Source organism: Giraffa tippelskirchi, chromosome 5, assembly GCF_054371585.1.
Source record: "Giraffa tippelskirchi isolate mGirTip1 chromosome 5, T2T-mGirTip1v1.2.pri, whole genome shotgun sequence".
Taxonomy (NCBI): domain Eukaryota; kingdom Metazoa; phylum Chordata; class Mammalia; order Artiodactyla; family Giraffidae; genus Giraffa; species Giraffa tippelskirchi.
In genome coordinates this window covers 7105790-7129162 of record NC_137279.1, presented here as the reverse complement: position 1 = coordinate 7129162, position 23373 = coordinate 7105790, and the positions used below count along the sequence as shown (strand labels likewise).

The following is a 23373-nucleotide window of genomic DNA, read 5'->3' as shown; positions in this document are numbered from 1 at the left end:
GGTAATTAAGTGTAAGGAGGGTAGGCAAGTAAATCAAAGCTCACAGTACCATAATATTAGCTGTAGTACAGTAGTAAATCTAAGCTCACAATTGTGTAATGATGTGTATAGGGTGCTAGCGGGGAACAGAGTAGGGCAGTCAAGTCAGCCCAAGGCAGTGGGAAAGCTTTCTGGAAGGAAGTGACCCTGGGGCTAAGTTTTGAAGAATGAGTACAAGTAATGGAGATGAAAAAATTGGGGGAAGGCTGTACCAAGCAGAGGGAACTGTCTGTGTTTAGGTAAGGAGTCTAGAGATAGCTTGAGATGTCAGAGTAACCTCAAGTAGATTGAATTGGCTGGAGCAGGGGTCCATGTTGGGGAGAGGCCTGAGTCACTGAACTATAAATATTCACATTAGCATGATGCTGGGACTAGTAATGAAAGATGCAAAAACCGTAATATCTTCTTCTTTCTGTGAATTTGAGTAAATTAAAAGAAATTATTTGTATTAATAAAAGGAGGATACCATGCGATTATATAAAGAGATAAGATATGTAAAATGCTGGCTCAATAGTAGGATTGTAAAGTATTCTAGCTCTTTCATGACAAACCTGCCTTAAACCCTTCTACTTGCTCCAGTTTCCTAACAGTTGTAAAACAGATTCTAGAAAAGCTTAACTATTATCTTAACTATTAAAATCGTTTCCTTCTTTCTGTTTCTGCCAGATAAAGATGACTTAAGCATCTTTTAACTGAATATTTTATTTTATTTAATCAGAAGATGCTTTGTTTATAAGTTCTTGGGTGTCTGGGGCCCTTTTGTATAAAGTTTCTTGCAAAGCTCCTGGGTGGAACCACGATAATTGAGTTCAGTCTCCCTCTCCTCCATTGACATATATGTGACCTTGGACAAGGCCCTGCCCCTGTCTTGGCTTCAGTTCCCTCACCTGGCAAACAAGAGGAATTAAATTAGATTACCTTTAAGATTTGTTCCAGCTCGGAAATTGGATTCATGGAGCTTTTTAGCTCTACTGAAATTAGTATCAAGAAAGAGCTAGGATTTTGGGATTTTATTTTCATATCATACATAAGAGGGAAAGGCAATTCCTTTCAAATTTTGGCAAGCAAGCAGAAGTGAGATCCTTCCATCTTTCCTCACTTCTCCCGCCCTTCTTTCAGCTTCTGACTGTGATTTACTCACACAGAACCCAAAGAAAACTACTGGCACTAAAAGAAAAAAATAATTCAAGTGTGTCTCTTTGAACTGGTAAGCTCTGTTGGAAAACTTGGGGGAGCAGGACTCTTCAAAGCCAACTGTTGTGAAAACACATCAGCCTCGTCTATAAGCACTTTCCAAAGCGTGGGCTTAGCAGTTTTAATCCCCTCAACTGACTGGACCCTTCTGGATGGTACTGTCTGTTGATGGCAAGGGAGGATTTGGGTAAATGGGGGTGTGGAGGGTGGGGAATTCTATTTCCTGCTCCTGTTAGGTTTTCTCTAATGGACCTGAAACCATGGCGTTTGAATTCTGTCTGATCAGATGCTTTTAAGGCTCAGAGGGTCAGTATCCCGAGCAGCAGGCTGGACTGGGATTAAGGAATAGATGAACAGCACAGAAAGAATTTTGATTGATCACTTTAGGCCTCCCTTAGTCCTTTGAACAAGACTCCTTGAGATAAAACATGCCTTCTTCAAAGCTCTGGATCTCAATATTAAAAATATTAAACTAGCTGATAACTGGACGCAAAAAGCAGATACCAGCACTATTAGCAATTCCCAAGATACAGCTGAGTGTCTGTGCTCTGTCATCACTTTAAAGCTGGTTTATCAAAACACAACCTGCAATCTTTGTATGATTTCAACAGAACATGCAGAAATTTTTAAAACTATTTTTGCAACTTTTAGCTCCAACTTAACTTTCTGTCCCCAAATGATCAGAATGTACTCAGTGCCAGTAATAGACATCTGGTTCCATCTGTGTTTTATCACATTTTCCCTCCTGCACATTGCAAAGCTCATCAGGCATTTCTTTTGGGTTTTTTGTTATTTGTTTTTGACCAGCATTTGACATTGAAGTCTCTTTCAGCCAAGCCCTCCAGTTTATCCCAAATAGATGCATTATTTCAACAGCAGTTTTTTGAGGACCTACTATGGACTAGGCCCTGACACAAATGGTGATGCTATTGTATATTATTGTGATTTTAAAAAAGTCTTACCTTGGGGTTTCAACCAAATTTGACTTCTTTTTATTGATCTCGTTTTTCCTTTTGCTTCTTTTTCTCCCTCTCCCTCCTCCTCTGCCTTCCCTTCTGCTTCATCTCTCTCTTCCTCTGTGGTTTCCCACTCTTTGGGGAGGGGCAGGATTTCCTGCTCAGAAGTTGGTTGGTTTCTGGGAGGAGTCAGAAGACCTGAACTGGAACTGGAACCAGCTGGTCTGCCACCTGATACAAGAAGGTGAAACGCAGGCCAAGGAAGAAGGCCCTTATGCTAGGACTGAGCTTGCAGCCAGGAGGTGCCAGCAGTCAAACCCCAAAGGTGAGCCAGAAGGGGCCAGTCCTGGGCATTGGGCATCAGGGCTCCCCAAAGGACAGAGGACCCCTGCAGCCACCCACGGTGGGAATGCTTGGAAGTGGTCCTGGCAGTGGTTGCCCTGGACACCTGTCCGTTACTACTGCTAGCTCTGCCAGAGGCACGCCAGACAGAACCCCTGTCTCACCCTTAGCAAGCACTCACTCTCAGATTCCTGGCTTTGCCTCAAGGGAAAGGATCAAAACAAGAACTGGGTTTGGGCAGATTTTCCTTTCCCACCATGAGAGACCAGCAATCGAATGTACTCTGAGAGGCTGTGTGCCTACATGTTTCTTAATTATCAACTCCTTAAGAATCATCGAGATGACTCATAGATCACTATGGTGATCATATCAGAGGAAGTGTGGCGTGGACGGCAGAGGGCAGACAGGGTGCACATGGGCTGGGGACTCCACAAGCAGGGGCAGTAATTCCAGCCTGATTCCCACCAGCTAATGATGGAGAGTCGTATCCCAGTTCAGAGGTTTTCATTCTTTCGGACTAAGGCACGGGCAAAAGTGTGTCCACAAAAGTTTAGTTTCTTCATCCATGTATGTATTCTCTATTCAACAAATATTAATGAACACTTGCCTATTGCCAGGCAGTGGGTTGGAAACTGGTTGTGACCTGAAATGCCCTGGTGGGGAGTATAATTGACAAGGGTTGTTGCACTCTGATCTCTCTGTGACTTGGGGACATCAGTTAGGAAGGACTGGAATTGTTGCATTCTAATGTCTCCCTTGTAGTAGCATCTTTGGGCAGACTTTGGATAGTCATCTGTTTCTTAGCCAAAAAGGAACACTGGTTCTTCCGAAGATCCTTCTACTCCTTCAATATCTGCATGTATCATTATCTACAGGCTCCCAATTCTTAAAGGATGGAGGACATTTTAGTCTTAGTTTTCTTTCAGAAGCCAGTTGTTTTATCTGCAGAACCATTAAGTTCTATTGATTTCTAGTTTACTTACATTCTAAGGTTCTCTGAAACTGTCTGGTCACATTCTGGGTATTTTCTAAACTGCCAGGTTTGAATTTCAATTATTTTTTTTTCTCATTAAATTTCCTAATTCATGTTTGATCTCATAAAAAAAAAAAATCTATGAAAAAGACAAGTCTCCTTTTATTTCAAGTGTTGGGTCTACTCCAGAATGCTCTTTGAAAATTTCCTGAAGTCTGTTTTCATTTTTAGTTTATTATTTTTAATTTTTGTCCACTGTATCTTTAAAAGAAAGGCTTTTGGAATTGTCTTTTGTGCTATGTTTTCTACTTTTTTCTTGCCTTCTTAAGGCACTTTCTTTTTTCATATTACATGGTTATTTAGATTTTTCCTTTCTTAACCTTGCTATTTTTAAATATTTTTCTCCAGCTGAAGGATTAACAGTTTACTGAGCTAGTTGCTAAAGATAAAGTCCAGAACAACAAGTACCCAATAAAATCCTAAGTTATGTAAAAAATTTTTATATGGCTTGCTAAGATTTAGGAAAATCCTTAATTTTAACTCTTAATATGGCTCCAGACCAGGGTTTTAAATTTAAGTTCTTTAAGACTGCCTTCTGGCTTAGCAAATTTATAATGTAATTGGTTCTTTTTCAAATAAAACTCTGAAAAAAGGGCTCCTATAGAAGGTCAGGGAAAGGTGAGTGGAAGAGAGAGAAATGAAATAAGGTTGCTTTCAGAAAATATTAGTCTTTGAAAGAGACCATGCTGGATTGGAATTTTGTTTTTTTGCCCTCAGCATACTAATCAAAGCAAACTACTGACTCTTTAAATTCCTGGAGTTCCTCTTAAATGTACTGATTTACTTAGGTGTCCCTCTAAAATGAATTAATTTATTGATTTTGAAATGTCAAAAGTACCATGCTGACTATTGTTATTCTAAACTCAAAATTTTTGCCCTTTATCAAAGTAAATACAACAGTAGGGATTATAGTGCAACAAGAAAGCAGAATTGGAATTCTTCCAAGAGAAGTTTGCAGATTTGATGTAGAAGAACCGAAGAAAGGCTATTTAGTAAGGATGTGTGCCTCTGAATAGGTATCTTGGATTCCCTTTCTAAGCAAAAGTTAGGAAAGGGCCATGCATGCCACCTGACAATTTTCCACCCAGAATATAGACTAAAAAATGACCTTCTTTCACACCTTGGTGAGCAAAGAGTGCTCCCATGAAAGTTTTGAAGGGAACCCAAAGCCAAGTTTGATCATTTACCTTTTCCTCAGTTGGTCACTAGTCTAATGGAGTTCCAACTATTGTCCCCAAGGATCAGCTTGGATTGAATGGTGACTTATTGGGCCATTCCATGTGGAACACATCTTTACTTGTATATCAGAAGTAAGGCATTTCAGTACAAAGCAAAAACATGTAAAATAAACTTGATAATATTGATAAACAAAAGCAAAAGCAAAGTGAGAAGCAGGGGAATAGTAGTTTCATAGCAAATACAGTTATCAAAAGGTATGCCTCCAAAAAAAAAAAAGAGTCTAATGAACTTATACAAGACCTATGTCTGATTACTTAATAGTAAATTCCAAGGACAGAGAAGCCTGGTGGGCTACAAGTCCATGGGATCACAAAGAGTCAGACACGACTGCGCAACTGAGGATACACACACCACATACCTTTCAGATAAAATGTCTAATGACCTTATACAAAGACCCTGGTATAAGTATTTACCAAAATGGGCACCTGTAAACTAATATTTCTAATTCCTTTACACAAAGACTGAGATCTAATGATTTTATACAAAGACACACTTGATTAGAAATTATAGAAGCAGCGAGACCTCAGTGAAACCAGTCAAATTCAGATTATTGTTGAGACTGACTTACCTAGAAGCAGATCTGAAGGACAAGTAGAGTTTGGACACGATGAACCTAGTAAGTGTATCTTTTGGTTTTTGAGAAAGCATGAAATTCAGAGTTTGGTGTACTTTCCCAGACATAAGTGGGCTGACCTCATCTGTAGCAGCACATTTATTTGTTGATTGGTTGGCACTCAGAAATATATTTATGGGGTGAGTCAGTTCCTGGTTAAGTGACTGTCAGAAGTGAGGGACTGTTACTGATTGGCTGGCTTGAAAAAGTGTGTTACCTGAGGGGAGTCATGATTTATGGAGCCAGTGGATTTAATACTTGGTTCTGTTTACCATAATTAAATAACAATCAAATTTTCCCTAAGACAGTGTGAAACTTTTAAGTGTTTGTGCAGTTAATATCTGCTATTTGTTTTCACTAGAACATAGTACAAGTTCACATCTGATATTAGCACAAAATTCTGTATATATATATATATTTATATTAATAGCAGCAGCAGCAGCATGTATATATATTACTTTTGTTTTGTGGTGTCTTGTAAAGAGCAAGGTGACTAATAAGTGTTTCACTAGGACTAACTTTGAGGAAAATTAGATTCAACTATGAGGTTAAGGTATTTTCTAAGAGACAAGAGCTTTAGTTAAGTAAACTTAATCAGGAAATTGTTTTTAAATTAAGCAAATTTAATCAGGAAATCATTTATTTTTAGTTAAATTCATTACTTTTAATAGTCATCCAGCAAGAAAGAAAGTATTTGTCAATATGCTAAGAAAAAGAACAAAGAAGTGTTGAAAGCATAGAGAAGGAGAGTGGTTTCTAGAGAAGCAGGCTGGGATGGGAAATACATTCCTTATTTTGTGGTTATATCAAACAGAATTCTAGCATCATATAACTGAATGGGACCTCAGAAATCATATAACTAACCTCCCTCCAAGTTTAGAAATCTCCTGTGCAGTTTGTACCATCCTTTGCATCCTTTGCTTGGGCATTTTTAGTAAAGGGGAGCTTAATATATATCACAAGGCAACTCATTATGTTTTGAATTACTCTGATTTCTTAATGACTTATGATCTTCTTCCTTGTATGCCTGCTTGCTAGTTTTAGTTCTGCATTTTTCAAGCCATATAAAACAAGTGTATTTTATCGGATTTTGTTGGACCAATATGGCAGCCCTTCAAATATTTGAAAGTGATTTTTATGTGACACTACTGTATTTTATCTATATCTATTCAATTATTCTGTATGTGACAGGGCTTCTGGACTTTAATCTGCTCAAATTACTCTGATCTAAGCAGGTTTTTCCCCTTCATGGATACCACCTTACCTGTCTCCTGAGAAACCTGTATGCGGAGTCGAGAAGCAACAGTTAGACCCAGACATGGAACGACTGACTGGTTCAAAGTTGGGAAAGGAGTATGATAAGACTGTATATTGTCACCCTATTTATTTAATTTATATGCAGAGTACATCATGTGAAATGCCAGGCTGGATTCCAGTTCCAAGCTGGAATCAAGATTGCTGGGAGAAATATCAACAACCTCAGATATGCAGATAATACCACTCTAGTGGCAGAAAGTGAAGAGGAACTAAAGAGCCTCTTGATGAGGTTGAAGGAGGAGAGTGAAAAGCTGGTTTAAAACTCAACATTCAAAAAGCTAAGATCATGACATCCGGTCCCATTACTTCCTGGCAAATAGATGGGGAAAAAGTGGAAACAGTGACAGATTTTATTTTGGGGGCTCCAAAATCACTGCAGATGGTGACTGTATCCATGAAATTAAAAGACACTTGCTTTTTGGAAGGAAAGCTATAACAAACTTAGCATATTAAAAAGCAAAGACAGCACTTTGCCAATGAAGGTCAGTATAGTTAAAGGTATGGTTTTTCCATTAGTCATGTACAGATGTGAGAACTGGACCATAAACAAGGCTGAACGCTGAAGAATTGATGCTTTCAAATTGTGGTGCTGGAGAAGACTCTTGAGAGTCCCTTGGACAGTAAGGAGATTAAACTGGTCAATCCTAAGGGAAATCAACCCTGAATACTCATTGGAAGGACTGATTCTGAAGCTGAAGCTCCAATACTTTGGCTACCTGATGTGAAGAGCTGACTTACTGGAGAAGACCCTCATGCTGGGAAAGATTGAAGGCAAAAGGAGAAGAGGTGACAGAGAATGAGATGGTTTGATGGCATCATGGATTCAATGGGTATGAACTTGGGCAAACTCCTGGAGATTGTGAGGGACAGGAAGGCCTGGCATACTGCAGTCCATGTGGTCGCAAAGAATTGGATACATGACTTAGCGACTGAATAACAACCAGAACAAGGAGGCAAAAGACCTGTACTCATAAAACTATAAAATACTGATGAGAGAAATCAAAGATGACACCAACAGATGGAGAGATATACCAAGTTCTTGGATGGGTAGAATCAATATTGTCAAAATGATTATACTACCCAAAGCAATCTACAAGTTCAATGCAATCCTTATCAAATTACCAATGGTGTTTTTCACAGACTTGGAACAAAAGTTTTGACAATTTGTAAGAAAATACAAAATACCCCCAATAGCCAAAGAATCTTGAGAAAGAAAAATGGAGCTGGAGGCATCAGGTTCTCCAACTTCAGACTGTACTACAGATCTATAGTAACCAAGGCAGCATGGTTCTGGCAGAAATCAGAAATAGAGCTCAGTGGTATAGAATAGATACTCAGAGATAAACCCATGCACCTATGGTCACCTAATCCCTAACAAAGGAGGCAAGAACATACAATGGAGAAAAGACACCCTCTTCAATAAGTGGTGCTGGGAAAACTGGACAACTAAATGTAGAAGAATTAAATTAGAACGCTCTTTAACACCATACACAAAAACACATTCAAAATGGTTTAAAGAGTTAAATGTAAGGTTGGACAATATAAAACTCTTAGAGGAAAACATAGGCAAAATACTCTGACATAAATTGAAGGAAGGTCTTTTCTGATCCACCTCCTAGAGTAATGACAATAAAAATGAAAATAAACGAGTGGTACCTAGTTAAAAGCGAGGCAGCTGCGACGGTCCGTGTAGAAGTGAGGCGGCTGTGACGGTCTGCGCAGAAGCGTGGCCGAGAGGAGATAGCCCGGGCGGAGGCGGAGGGCGGCGGCCGAGAGGAGCTAGCCAAGGCCGGAGGCCGGGGGCGGAGGCCGAGAGGAGCTAGCCCGGGTGGAGGCTGGGGGCGGAGGCCGGGGGTGGCGGCTGAGAGGAGCTAGCCCGGGCGGAGGCCGGGGGCGGAGGCCGGGGGCGGAGGCCGGGGGCGGAGGCCGGGGGCGGAGGCCGGGAGCGGTGGCCGAGGGCGGCGGCCGAGAGGGGCTAGCCCAGGTCCAAGGAGCGGCAGCTGCGTGGGCACAGGAGGGCCGAGAGGAGTTACTCCACATTCAAGGTCAGGAGGGGCCGTCATGAGTAGATACCCCTTGTCCAAAGTAAGGAGCAACGGCTGCAGTTTACTGGAGCAGCAGTGAAGAGATACCCCACGTCGAAGGTAAGAGAAACCCAAGTAAGACAGTAGATGCTGCGAGAGGGCATCAGAGGGCAAACACACTGAAACTATAACTATAGAAAACTAGCCAATCTGATCACACGGACCACAGCCTTGTGTATCTCAGTGAAACTAAGCCATGCCGTGTGGGGCCACCCAAGATGGATGGGTCATGGTGGAGTGGTCTGACAGAATGTGGTCCACTGGAGAAGGGCATGGCAAACCACTTCAGTATTCCTGCCTTGAGAACCCCTTGAAGAGTATGAAAAGGCGAAAAGATAGGACACTGAAAGATGAACTCCCCAGGTCGGTAGGTGCCCAATATGCTACTAGAGATCAGTGAAGAAATAACTCCAGAAAGAATGATGGGATGGAGCCAAAGCAAAAACTATACTCAGCTGTGGATGTGACTGGTGATAGAAGCAAAGTCTGATGCTGTGAAGAGCACTATTGCATAGGAACCTGGAATGATAGGTCCATGAATCAAGGCAAATTGGAAGTGGTCAAACAGGAGATGGCAAGAGTGAATGTCAACATTTTAGAAATCAGTGAACTAAGATGGACTGGAATGGGTGAATTTAACTCAGATGACCATTATATCTACTACTGTGGGCAGGAATCCCTTAGAAGAAATGGAGTAGCCATCATGGCCAACAAAAGAATCTGAAATGCAGTACTTGGATGCAATCTCAAAAACGACAGAATCATCTCTGTTCGTTTCCAAGGCAAACCATTCAATATCACGGTAATCCAAGTCTATGCCCTGACCAGTGACGCTGAAGAAGCTGAACTTGAACGGTTCTATGAAGACCTACAAGACCTTTTAGAACTAACACCCAAAAAAGATGTCCTTTTCATTATAGGGGACTGGAATGCAAAAGTGGGAAGTCAGGAAACACCTGGAGTAACAGGCAAATTTGGCCTTGGAGTACAGAATAAAGCAGGGCAAAGGCTAATAGAGTTTTGCCAAGAGAACACACTGGTAATAGCAAACACCCTATTCCAACAACACAAGAGAAGACTCTACACGTGGATATCACCAGACGGTCAACAGTGAAATCAGATTGATTATATTCTTTGCAGCCAAAAATGGAGAAGCTTTATACAGTCAGCAAAAACAAGACTGGGAGCGGACTGTGGCTCAGATCATGAACTCCTTATTGCCAAATTCAGACTTAAATTGAAGAAAGTAAGGAAAATCACTAGACCATTCAGGTATGACCTAAATCAAATTCCTTATGATTATACAGTGGAAGTGACAAATAGACTTAAGGGACTAGATCTGATAGACAGAGTGCCTGATGAACTATGGACAGAGGTTCGTGACATTGTACAGGAGACAGGGATCAAGACCATCCCCATGGAAAAGAAATGCAAAAAAGCAAAACGGCTGTCTGAGGAGGCCTTACAAATAGCTTGGAAAAGAAGAGAAGCGAAAAGTAAAAGAGAAAAGGAAAGATATCCCCATCTGAATGCAGAGTTCCAAAGAATAGCAAGGAGAGATAAGAAAGCCTTTCTCAGCGATCAATGCAAAGAAATAGAGAAAAACAACAGATTGGGAAAGACTAGAGATCTCTTCAAGAAAATTAGAGATACCAAAGGAACATTTCATGCAAAGATGGGCTCGATAAAGGACAGAAATGGTATGGACCTAACAGAAGCAGAAGATATTAAGAAGAGGTGGCAAGAATACGCAGAAGAACTGTACAAAAAAGATCTTCACGACCCAGATAATCACGATGGTGTGATCACTCACCTAGAGCCAGACATCCTGGAATGTGAAGTCAAGTGGGCCTTAGGAAGCATCACTACAAACAAAGCTAGTGGAGGTGATGGAATTCAAGTTGAGCTATTTCAAATCCTCAAAGATGATGCTGTGAAAGTGCTGCACTCGATATGCCAGCAAATCTGGAAAACTCAGCAGTGGCCACAGGACTGGAAATGGTCAGTTTTCATTCCAATCCCAAAGAAAGGCAATGCCAAAGAATGCTCAAACTACTGCACATTTGCACTCATCTCACATGCTAGTAAAGTAATGCTCAAAATTCTCCAAGCCAGGCTTCAGCAATATGTGAACTGTGAACTTCCAGATGTCAAGCTGGTTTTAGAAAAGGCAGAGGAACCAGAGAGCAAATTGCCAACATCCGTTGGATCATCGAAAAAGCAAGAGAGTTCCAGAAAAACATCTATTTCTGCTTTATTGACTATGCCAAAGCCTTTGACTATGTGGATCACAATAAACTGTGGAAAATTCTGAAAGAGATGGGAATACCAGACCAGCTGACCTGTCTCTTGAGAAACCTGTATGCAGGTCAGGAAGCAACAGTTAGAACTGGACATGGAACAACAGACTGGTTCCAAATAGGAAAAGGAGTACGTCAAGGCTGTATATTGTCACCCTGCTTATTTAACTTATATGCAGAGTACATCATGAGAAACACTGGGCTGGAAGAAGCACAAGCTGGAATCAAGATTGCTGGAAGAAATATCAATAACCTCAGATATGCAGATGACACCACCCTTATGGCTGAAAGTGAAGAAGAACTAAAGAGCCTCTTGATGAAAGTGAAAGAGGAGAGTGAAAAAGTTGGCTTAAAGCTCAACGTTCAGAAAACTAAGATCATGGCATCTGGTCCCATCACTTCATGGGAAATGGATGGGGAAACAGTGGAAACAGTGTCAGACTTTATTTTTGGGGGGCTCCAAAATCACTGCAGATGGTGATTGCAGCCATGAAATTAAAAGAAGCTTACTCCTTGGAAGGAAGGTTATGACCAACCTAGATAGCATATTTAAAAGCAGAGACATTACTTTGCCAACAAAAGTATGTCTAGTCAAGGCTATGGTTTTTCCAGTGGTCATGTATGGATGTGAGAGTTGGACAGTGAAGAAAGCTGAGCGCCGCAGAATTGATGTTTTTGAAGTGTGGTGTTGGAGAAGACTCTTGAGAGTCCCTTGTATTGCAAGGAGATCCAACCAGTCCATCCTAAAGGAGATCAGTCCTGCGTGTTCATTGGAAGGACTGATGTTGAAGCTGAAACTCCAATACTTTGGCTACCTCATGCGAAGAGTTGACTCATTGGAAAAGACCCTAATGCTGGGAAGGATTGGGGGCAGGAGGAGAAGGGGACGACAGAGGATGAGATGGTTGGATGGCATCACTGACTCGATGGCCATGGGTTTGGGTAAACTCTGGGAGTTGGTGATGGACAGGGGGGCCTGGCGTGCTGTGATTCATGGGGTCGCAAAGAGTCGGACACGACTGAGTGACTGAACTGAACTGAACTGAACCTAGTTAAACTTAAAACCTTTTTCACAGCAAAGGAAATCACAAACAAGATGAAAAGACAACCCTCAGAATGGGAGAAAACATTCGCAAATGAAGAAACTTGCAAGGGTTTAGTTTCCAAAACAAACAACTCATGCAGTCAATACCCAAAAAACAACAAATGCAGTGAAAAAAATGAGCAGAAGACCTAGATAGACGTTTCTCTAATGAAGGCATACAGATGGCCAAGAGGCACATGAAAAGATGCTCAGTATCACTAGTTATTAGAGAAATGCAAATCAAAACTACAATGAGGTAATGCTTCACACTGGCCGGAAAGGCCATCATCAAAAGCTCTACAAGCAATAAGTGCTGGAGAGGATGTGGAGAAAAGGGAACCCTTTCACACTGTTGGTGACAATGCAAATTGGTACAGCCACCATGGAGAACAGTATCGAGGTTCCTTAGAAAACAAAAAATAAAACTACCGTATGACCCAGCAGTCCCACTCCTGTGCTTATACCTGGAGAAAACGTAATTCCAAAAGATGCAGGCACCCCAATGTCCATTGCAGCACTATTTACAAGAGCCAGGATGTGGAAGCACCTAGATGTTCATTGACAGAGGAATGGATAAAGAAGATGTGATACCAATGTACAGTGGAATATTACTCAGCCATAAAGAGGAATGAAACTGTGCCATTCGCAGAGATGTGAATGGCCAAGATACTGTCAAGCACAGTGAAGTAAGTCACAAAGAGAGAAACAAATATTTTATGTTAATGCAGGTATGTGGAATCTAGAATAATGGTACAGTTGCACCTAATTGCAAAGCAGAAATAGAGACATAGATGCAGAGGACAAACATATGGGCACCAAGAGGGGAAGCGAAGGGTGAGATAAATGGAAAGATTGAAATGGACATATATACACTGCTACTGCTAACTACCCACAAAACAGATAGCTGATGAGAAGCTACTGAGTGGTACAGGGGAAAAAGTTCCACTCTGTTTGTAGGACATTTATTAACCTTAAAAGTGCATTCCGGTATATATATAAGGTGCAGGCAAATAACATTTGATTCCACTTATACGAGATACTTAGAATAACCAAATTCATAGTCAGAAAGTCCATTGGTAGGTACCAAGGGTCGGGTGATGTGGGGGTGGGGAGAAGGAATGGGGAGTTAGTGTTTAATGGGGACAGAGTTTCAGTTTAGGAAGGTGAGAAATTTGAAAGATGGATGATGGTTGGAAGTTGTACAACAATGTGAATATGCTTAGTGCCACTGAACTGTACAGTGAAATAGGGTTAAGATAGCATGTTTTATGTTATGTGACTTTAACCACAATAAAAAACACTTTAAAAATGTGGAAGACATAAAGAAGACTGCAAGAGAGATGACCACCTCCATGAAACAACAGGGACTAAAAAGTCCATTACCGTGTGATCCACTATGAGACCCAGACTGAATGAACCCAGAGGAATGACAAGATCGGTGAGGACAGGTAAGCTTTTGGTAGCTTGGATTTAATTGGGTTGGGTATTTTGTCCATGTATAGACATGAGGCGTAACCTTCAAAGCTAAAAATACACAGGCATTTCCTGTATATTTAGGGACATATGTAAAATTTATGTATTTTTATATATAGGCAAACAAAAATTATAGGCATTGCCTTCTAAACCAAGCTCTGGAATACGTGAGTACAGTTTGACAAGAAGCACAGTATTTGAAACTATCCCTCTCTTGGGGAACTTGAGGTTTATGGTTGCAAAAGGTATGGGGACTGTGGGTGGGCATAGGAAGAGGAATGTGAGCAAAAGTGTGAAAGACCAGAAGGGATGAGGAGGGTCCTGGGGGTTCACACAGGGCATCAGGTGAGAGGGCTGAGATGTGAGCGGATCATGGAGACAGTGGAAAACCTGGACAGGAGTTTAGGCGCTGACACCTTTGATGGAGGAGCAGCAGACTGAAGGAAGGGCGAAACCCCAGTCCCGCAGTGAGTGCTTTGAGATGAATATACTAGAGAGCGTGGGAGGTGGTTTGAGGTTTGATAGCTGGACCAAGGAGCAGCTGCATCGGTGGAAGAATAATAGAGTAAGAGAGGCGCTTGGGAAGGAAAACGGGAAGAATAAGATGGAGTGAACTTCCGAGACATTTTCTGGACATTTAAGGCGAGGTTATGTCTCCTTAATACAGGGTCAAGTTTCCCATTTTGGAAACTGGGAGAACAGTGGTTCTACTGCTATTCTTTTGCTTTAAATGCATGTCTTTTCTCTTGATTAATCTCACTGCTCTTTTGTTTGGAGTGATAAAGATAGATTTCAGGTAGACATGGCACTTGATGAGGACCAGAAACACTGGGTAGGATGTGAGCTGGCAGAAATAATGTGGAAGGGTGTGTGTGGGGGTGGGGGTGGGGGGAAGAGGGTGGTGGTGGAGAGACAGTCTGGTCAGAGGCAATGACAGGATCCTTGCGACGTTTGGCACAAATCCACAGCCATGGATGGTGAGAGTGAAATGTCCGTACCTGGTGAGGGCAGGAGGAGAGTGGCTTCAGGCTCTTGCCCCTAGCTACTTCTTTAAGTGCCATTGTTTATCACTTCTTATTCTGATATGCTGAGCCCTACAGAGCCATGGGGGCTAGTTATTGGCACAAAGGAAGCTCTGTCCTTGGAGGAAGGGGACTCAAGCCTGTGATAACCAGTCTTTCTCCCTCTTAAATGAGAGCTTCTCACTGTGATTCAGTTTGTGAGAAGGAAGGCTGGGTAGAGCTAGACATTCAATTAAATGTTCTTGGGAGATCGCCTTCCCTCTTTTCCTCCCTGCTAGCTAGTTTTCCTCCCTGCCTCCTGCCCGCCCCCCCCCCCCCCCCGCCCGCCGCCAAATACAGTTAGGAAGGAAAAGCTGTCAACAGGACCCTCTGGTGCACAGGTGTGAGATGGCAAATAGGTTTTCTGCCCTAGAGTTAAACAGCATCTCTCTTTCACTTAGTTTGTTTATCTTCTGAGCTTGAAATGTTAAGTCTGGTGGGACTTACAAAAGCTTCTGTCTTGCCATTCCTAACACAAAGCAAAAATAAATTCTCAACAGGCTTACAAGCCTGTAACATCAATATCAGAGTTCGGGGGGGCAGTGAAGCAAAAGTTGCCTGATCTTCAGGAAACCGCTCAGTCCGCTGGCCTCAGGTAAGACCCCAGCATGTCACCCCTCCATGCAACCCATGCTAGGCAACTGTGCCCCACCCCCCACAGGAATCAGATGCGGAGATATATACAAAATGTTTTTTATTTCAAAACACAATCACTGTAGTAATAATAATAACAATAATAATAATATAAAAAGTGTTTCTCCTCCTTTCACCCTAGTGCAAAATGCTAGATGCGCTCAGGTGGCTCGAAGGTACCTAGCTTTAGACGTGGCATCTTCCTGCAGTGCTGCACAGCAGCGAACTCAATCCCAAGCTCCTTTTGGTGGATCCGCGTGGTAGTTCAATTCAGAAGTCGATGGCTTTTCAGAAGCAAGTTCAGACAGCACAGGACGCCCACTCGAGCCTGCCCTTCCGGCTCTGGCTCACTCGCCCCTCTCTGTGTGTCTCTCTTCCCTTCCCTCCTAGGAGGCGTGCAGCCGGTTGGACAGGGCCCGGCAGCCCTGGACGGCCTCCAGCGGCTTGTCTTGCTCCCGCGGGGCCGGCTCCTCCCGGGCGGCCCGCAGCTCGGCCAGGGTCGCTTCGCGCTCCCGCCGGCGGCCGGCGGTCGTGAAGGGGCCGCACACGGTCTCCATCAGGCCGAGCACGGCGCCCAAGAGCGCCAGCACGCCGCCCAGCACGTACATTCGCACCAGCTTCGCGCTGGGCTTCTTCGCCATCAGCTCCTTGGCCAGGGGAATCAGCTCCTGGACCGTCTCCATCTGGGCTCTGGGGCTCTCGGGGTGGCGGTGACCTGCGGGAGCAGCGGATTGAGGCAGGGGGGCCTTCAGCCTCCGAAGGCCGGCTGCAGCTCCCGGTTCTCTCCGGGGGAGGCCCGCAGGGAGTAGGGGGCGCACCAGGGACCCCGCGCCCCGCCGCGCTCCTCCGCGCCGCGCTCACCTACAGGGGCGCCGCCCTAGCTGGGGCGGCTATCACCGGGTGCGTGGGCCCCGCACCTCTGCGTTCTGCTTCTCCTCGCTTTCCTCCTAGCCTCGGTATGGGGACTCCGCAACTGGCACCTGGTCAGCGCCCCGGGCCTGCTTATATTTGTTTCTCCGAGCCCCGCCTCCTGGGCTCCCAGGACACCGGCCAGAGAGAGGAACGGGAGGAAGGGGAGAGGCGGGGGCAGGGACCTTGGGGTAGAGGCCACGAGCTGTGCACGCTGCCCGGGCAATTGTGAGACCGGGATGCGCGGGGGCGGGGGCCGGGGGTGGGGAGGAGGACCTGGACATACAAAGGTGAGGACCCGGAGCCCGGGGAAGGAATCCGCGCCGATTCCCGACCTCTTTCTTAATGGTGTGGGTGGATCACAGCTTCCCGCATCCGGGGAGGTCTGGAAGGACCCCTGGTGAGGACACCTGAAAGTGAAGGGAAAGTCGCTCAGTCGTGGCCTACTCTTTGCGACCCCATGGACTATACAGTCCATGGAATTCTCCAGGCCAGAATACTGGAGTGGGGAGCCTTTCCTTTCTCGAGGGGATCTTCCCAACCCAGGGAGTGAACACAGGTCTTCCGCATTGCGGGCGGATTCCTTACCAGCTGAGACACAAGGGAAGCCTGGGGTTCTACTTAACTGAAAAATTAGTTTTTATAAAGAAAGTTTGTCATCTTCCTGCACGTATAGGGATCTGAGGTAGAAGGAAAGAGGAGGGGTCCGGTTATGAACAGAAAGGGTCTCCAGGCTCTGCATAACGAATGAAGTTTGTGCTTATAGTTATATTTCTCTCTGATCTAACTGGTTTAGTCATGGGTGCTTGCATTGCTAGGGTCACCTGATGGGTAACTATTCGTTGAGGCTGCCCTTTATGCACAGATGTGTGTGTGTGTGTGTGTGTGTGGTGTGATGTCTGTGTCTCCAGGGGTTTGTACTTCTGCGTATCAGAGAACTGCCATTAAATCCAGACTGTCCCCACTACCACTTGAGAGGTGAAGTTGGGCACTGGGGCGAGATGACCATGGGAAGGTGGGCCTTGGGGAAAGTTTGCTGGCCTGAACTGCAAATATTTCCTGCGTTCCTCAACAGTTATATGCCACTTCCCTGGACCTGGGGGGCAGCACGGCTGTACCAGCTTGATTTAGCATAGAAACAGTTTAGGAGCAGAAAGCTGAAAGTAGACAATTTAGGTAAAACGCTTAAGAGTAGAGAATACCCTTGGAAGCATGAAGAAGGTAGGGTTGATTTTAACCATGATTAAACTTCATCACCTTAGGGGGGTCAGGGTTCTGGTTTAGCTTTGGTTATCCATATATCAGAGTTAGTTAGCAAGTAGGGGAAAAGGGGAGACCCTGAACCAAAGCCCTTCAAGCAGAGAAAAGGAGAGGGCAGGGAGAGGATGGGGAAATTGGACTGGCCAGACAATTGCAAAGGTCAGTGATGCAACCTTGCAACAGCCTGGCAACGTCAGTCAGACTGAGCCCTGAGGGGAGGGACCCGGAAAGGGCTGTTGCAGGGATTACATATTGGGCTTGTTGGAAGTTTTAACAGTAATTTTTCTTGGAAGTCTGAGGCAATTTCCTGGAGAATTGAGTTTAAAAAGGCAATAGTGAGGTGAGGGTGGGACGTTCTGGGAGAATAGCATTGAAACATGTATATTATCGTATGTGAAACAGAACACCATTCCATGTTCGATGCATGAGACAAGGGCTCAGGGCCGGGGCAATGGGATGACCCAGAGGGATGGGATGGGGAGGGAGGTGGGTGGGGGGTCCAGGAAGGGGAACACATGTAAACCCATGGCTGATTCATGTCAATGTATGGCAAAAACTATTACAATATTGTAAAGTAATTAGCCCCCAACTAAAATAAATAAATTTATATAAAAAATAAATAAATAAAAAGGCAATAGTAACACCTGCCCTTCACCCTGTAGTTCAGTTAGTAGGATTTGTGTGTGCAGCTTGGGCGACGTTACCTAAGGAACTTATTTGAAATTCTACATTTTAATCTGTACACAAGCAGGCAAGGTGACCAGGGGCCAAATGGGGATGATTCCTGGAGCTTGTGTCCCCTGCTTATTATTCTTTTAACCTTGTCAGGCAGGAAGCTTCCATAACCAGGGAGATGAATATCAGTCTTGGCATTTTCTTTGAATCTTTCTTACAATTTTGGAGAAGTCTTTAATAACCAGCAGAAGTGATCTGTGAGCTTTCCCAAGAACTATATGAGTCTGAAATACTGTGACTTCTGAATGAACGTGTGCTGTCATCGTAATATCAGGACTTTCACATGGTTTCTGCTCTGAGGGTGAGTCAGCCCCTTGGAGCTTTGGCCCCAAAACTCCAAAATTGACACTTCAGTGAGCATTTCCGGTATTTCTGTTACTCAAGAGACACAAGCCGCACGTCTCCCAAGGTCAGCAAGCTGTAATTTATCTGGGGTTCCCCTTTCTTGTGACTAGCTCTGGCACATCACATCACCTCCGATGAGTTCCCCTGTTTCCCTCTCTGATAACCCAGCTTTGACCCCGAAGGCCTTACCAGCTTGCTGGCCAGGGCTGGGCAGAGGAGGAGAGCAAATGGCAAGGACTGAGGTCACTGGTGGATTTGCTGTTCCTAGTTTAGGTGGTAGCTAGGGCTGAGTGCAAGATGGTGGGAATAGAAGGTTGAGAAATCCAAGGTCACCAATGCTAGGAATTTCTGACTCTGCTCCTCTGTCTGAGTGGGAAAGAGGCCAACCAGGGGAGCAATTTGGCTAATGCTTGGGAAACTAAGCATGTGATTTGACTGTGCTGATGTCCCTTTAAAGATGCAAAACCTTGTGTTGAATCATGCAGGTCAGACACAGGGTATATAAGTCAAGGTCACAGTTGTAGGGCAACAAACCGTCCCTGTTTGCCTAGGGCTGAGGGATTTCTATAAGATGCTGGACTTGCACTGCTGAAACTGAGACAGTTCCAGGCAATCCAGAGCCCTGTAGTCGTTCAGTTGTTAAGTCGAGTCCGACTCTTTGTGACCCCCATGGACTGTAGCATGCTAAGCTCCTCTGTCTTTCACTATTTCCCAGAGTTTATTCAAATTCTTGAGTTACTTTCATTTCATGTACATTAATTTTAAACACCACTTTATCCTAGCATTCCCTGCCCAATGCCGTGCTTTATTTTCCTTCATAGCACTTCATGCTTGGATTTATATGGATATAATTATTGATTTGCTTCTGTGTTTTCTTCTGCATCTGTCTGAGGATAACCTTTATGAAGACCAGAACTTTGTTTTATTCTTCACTGCATCCCTAGGACCCAGTATAATCCTTGGCACATAGCAGGTCCTTAATTGGTAACTATGGGATTTTTGTGAGTGTCTTCTCTATTGGACTGGCAGGGGAAGAGACTACGTTTATTAAGTTCGCCTGCACTCAGACTTTTAGTGAAAGTGAAGTCGCTCAGTCGTGTCCGACTCGTAGCGACCCCATGGACTGCAGCCTATCAGGCTCCTCCATCCATGGGATTTTCCAGGCAAGAGTACTGGAGTGGGGTGCCATTGCCTTCTCCGAAGTATCTCTACAGGTTTGCATAAAAACAGTATTTTTTTTTTTTTTTAAAAAGGCATGTAACTTTGCTTCTTGTAGCAAACAGTGCACAGGCTATTTATATTTCAAGGGAGAAGGCCAGGGGAGCTGGCTAAAGCCTCCAAAAAAGTCATTTGGTCAAATTTTATCAGCAGATACTGATTTAGACATTTTCAGGGACACCCCAGAAAGTTCTTTTTCCTGGAACCACTAAGGGAAGCGCCTTCCATAACAGAGATGAAAAATCAGTACCATTCCAGTTAGATGTCTGAGGCAGTATAACTCTTTCCTGAAACTGTCCATCTATAGAGACTTGGATGGTAACGAAGCACTGTCCACTCAGACTTTTAGTAGTTACTCAAAGAAGCATTCAGGGTTTATTTGTGTGTTTTTTCTTTTTGGGCAGTTTTTTTTTTTTTTTCGTTTGTTTGTTTTAAGTTCTCTGTTTTCTAATCCACCTCAAACACTACCACCAAATAAATCTTCCTAAAATTAAGTTTCTATTCTTAATTGCCTCTTGAAAGCCTGGATGGTTTCTCATTGCCCACGTGATTAACTTTTGGATTCTGCATGTTAAATTTCTTTGGTCAATATTCTTGGTTCCAGGAACTCTACTATCTGATCTTCCCTATTCACCCAACTTCATATCTCATTCTTCTCCAGTAAGTCGCCTTTGTTCCCCAGGTGGGTTTTGCACAGCCCAAGAAACAATTCCTTCTTGTTGCTCGTGACTCACCTCTGCTGCCCCTCTTCTTCCTACCTGAGAAGCTGTCCTCTTTCTGCTCTGTCTTCCTCCTTCCAGGTTAGGTGCTCCAAGAGGCCCCCACTGCCTGCACCAGCACACCTTGCCCTCTGCATTCTGTGAATCCCAGCTGCCTTTGTGGCTGGAACTGCACAGGTTGGCACTGCATTGTGTACTGGTTTGTATAGCACTTGCCTTGTGTCCTGGGGGCTTTCCCTGTGTCTGCAGAAGGCCAGGTCTTTGTAACATTCACAGTCCTAACATCTAATAGGAGTCCAATCAATGCTAGTCACATTGACCTGAAAGTCAGAGTGGGGATAATGGTTGCAAAATGGTCAGTAAAGACTCTTTTGGGAGGTTATTTTAGGTATAGTGTCTTGTCCTTGGCTCAGAGCCGTGGACTTGAAATTGCCCAAGACCTGGCAACTTGGCTCAGTCCCTTCCACTCTGACTCCCTCACCTTTCACTTCCATCTCCAACTGAGTGTCTGACATTGCAGCAATTGGCTCACTCTCAGGCACTCTCAGGCACCCCTCCAACCTGCTCACAGGACCCCAGGGTCTTGACAAATTACTGAGGAACAGACCCTTCATAGATATTTTGCTTTTGTCCCTCATGGCTTCTGGCCAAGCAGAGCCACTAGCTCCTGGAACCAGCAGCATGGGCTGGGAACAGACATGCCTGCTGCCCACATAGCACACACCCAGGACTGTACTCGACAAGGTTTTTTTTGATTTATCATTTTTTTATTTATACTTGCTTTACAATGTTGTGTTAGTTTCTGCTGTACAACAAAGTGAATCAGCGATATGTATACATATATCCCTTCCCTCTGGAAACTCCCTCTCCCCGCATAACACCCCTATACTTTACAAGCTTGAATCCTTGCAAGGAGCTTCCTTCAAGCTCAAGTACTAGCTGGACTTAGTATGGGGTTCTGGAATCAGACAGACTTGGGTTCCTTCAAGTCCTGGCTCCTCTTGCCAGGGTCTGACCTTGGACGAGTGATTTAACTTCTCCAGTCTCCATTTGCTCAGCTGTAAAAGGAGGGTGATGCTAGCACCGGGGCACTATGATGGGCTTGGTGGTCTGGCAGCAGTGAAGCCGTTGATTCAGTCATTGTTTGCTTACTCCTCAGTTGCCTTTGCCTCCTGCTCCATGTCAGCAGTTCTCGTGGTCCTTTATCCCAGCCCAGGACATTCACATTCCCTAGGTGGTAGTGGTAGCAATAAGGTCCAGGACCTTTGCTGATACTTTGCTGAAGTACCATCCATGTGTCTGGTGCTATGTCAAGTATAGCTATAAAAAAAAGCAGAGCACAAAATCCTCCTTGTCCTCAAGCAGCTTATACTCAAGTAGAGGACCCTAGACATTGAATAAGTTATGACAGTCTACTAGGATAAGGACGATCAGAACTGTATACCAGGGAAACAAATAGAATGAGAAATGTATTGATCCGATTTGGGGAGGAGGTGGTTAAAGAAAGCCTAAGAGTGGGTGATGTCTGAGCCGCTTAGGGTATTAAAGCAGGGTCCACGGCCTGTTAGGAACCTGGCCGCACGACAGGAGGTGGGCAGCAGCTGAGTGAGCAAAGCTTCATCTGCTGCTTCTCTTTGCTCCCCATCACTTGCATTACCGCCTACACCATGCCCTACCAGCCCCGCCCCCGTACATGGAAAAACGGTCTTCCAGGAATACCGGCCCCTGGCATCAAAAAGTTTGGGGACCACCGTGTTAAAGGATAGATAGTGTTCACCAGGTGATTCTGGGAGGGAAAGGAGGTGTTGAGGGTTGGGGATTCAGGATGAGAGAGGTCTGCACATGAAAAAAGGAGGATGCATGAGAGACATTGCATGGTCCAGGAGAAGGTCAGCAAGGTGGGTGTTAGTGCATAAAGGCTGGGTTTGGAGGAATGGCAGGAAAGGAGGAGGAAGTATTGATTGGAAGCGGGAGGCCAACAAGGAACAGGTATGTAAATGATCACCGGCTTATGCCATGCCTAGGAACGGGGTTGCACACTCCCTTCTTCTAGAGGCACATTCTCCTTGGCTTCCATGATATCAGATTCTCTTAGTTTTCCTACCATCTTATTATGGACACTCTTTAGTTCTTTTTCTCACTTTTGCTTTTCATCTAACCCCTCAATGTCAGCATTTCTCAGGACTTAGCCCCAGAGCCACTTTTCTTATCCTGCATGCTCGCTTTAGGTAATTTAGTGTGCTCCCAAGCCTTCTGTTACTGCCTCTTTGTAGATGACGCATAAATCTGACCTCTAGACCCACGTGTCTCCTTTCCTAGTCTACATTTCCACTTGGACATCTTGCAGATATCAAGCTTACCATGTCTAAAGCTAAATTCAATATTTTTACTCCGTAAACTTGCATCACTAGCTTTCTTAATCCAGGCCTTACTGTTGACCTAGCTGCTCAGGTCCTAAGCCTGAGAACCATCCTTTGCTTCCCTCTCTCTGCCGCCTCTCATATGCAAACAGTCAGCAAGACTTGTCATTCTACCTCTTAAATATCTCTTGATTTTATTTGCTTTGTATCCTCTTTGCCACCCTCCTGGTCAAAGCCCCCATCATCTTAGCTGGACTACTACTGTGTCTCCCAGCTGATCTGTCTGCTTTGGGTCTTGATCCATTCAATCCAATCCAATATAATCCAGTGTAATCTTAAAAATCAAACCATGTCACCCTTCTCCTTAAAACCCTCAGTGGACCCACATTACCCTTTGGATAATGTCCCAGATTCTTGTAAGTTCACCCATGACCTTGTCCCTCTGTTTTCCCAGTTTCA

General features: G+C 44.2%; 4 protein-coding genes across 12 annotated transcripts in view; 2 read left to right on the top strand and 2 right to left on the bottom strand.

The window, feature by feature from the left end:
• Positions 1 to 8379, top strand: part of C5H1orf74 (chromosome 5 C1orf74 homolog) — a 111231-nt gene extending 102852 nt beyond the window's left edge. Inside the window, exons 5-6 of the mRNA XM_081489686.1 lie at positions 2341 to 2514; positions 6652 to 8379. The gene's annotated coding sequence lies outside the window, so the exon portion shown is untranslated. The remainder of the gene's footprint in view (positions 1 to 2340; positions 2515 to 6651) is intronic.
• Positions 1 to 8448, bottom strand: part of HSD11B1 (hydroxysteroid 11-beta dehydrogenase 1) — a 66881-nt gene extending 58433 nt beyond the window's left edge. For 3 of the 6 annotated variants that reach the window (XM_081489679.1, XM_081489681.1, XM_081489678.1), the window contains exon 1: positions 8390 to 8448. The gene's annotated coding sequence lies outside the window, so the exon portion shown is untranslated. Of the gene's footprint in view, positions 1 to 2195; positions 2321 to 5371; positions 5489 to 8389 lie in introns of those variants that run through there. The other 3 variants (XM_081489683.1, XM_081489682.1, XM_081489684.1) reach the window with 2 other exon arrangements.
• LAMB3 (laminin subunit beta 3) overlaps positions 2372 to 23373 on the top strand; it is an 82269-nt gene continuing 61267 nt past the window's right edge. For 2 of the 3 annotated variants that reach the window (XM_081489629.1, XM_081489631.1), the window contains exons 1-2: positions 8645 to 8877; positions 13519 to 13649. The gene's annotated coding sequence lies outside the window, so the exon portion shown is untranslated. Of the gene's footprint in view, positions 2515 to 8644; positions 8878 to 13518; positions 13650 to 23373 lie in introns of those variants that run through there. The other variant, XM_081489632.1, reaches the window with a different exon arrangement.
• G0S2 (G0/G1 switch 2) lies at positions 15415 to 18161 on the bottom strand. 2 transcript variants are annotated; one of them, XM_081486515.1, is made up of 2 exons: positions 16230 to 18161; positions 15415 to 16083 (listed from the first exon to the last, which is right to left on the bottom strand). In XM_081486515.1, the coding sequence occupies exon 2, from the start codon at positions 16049 to 16051 to the stop codon at positions 15755 to 15757; it is 297 nt and encodes a 98-aa protein (XP_081342641.1). In that variant the 5' UTR covers positions 16052 to 16083; positions 16230 to 18161; the 3' UTR covers positions 15415 to 15754. The 2 variants fall into 2 exon arrangements, with proteins under 2 accessions (XP_081342641.1, XP_081342640.1); XM_081486514.1 differs by having other exon boundaries at positions 15415 to 16348; positions 16564 to 16610.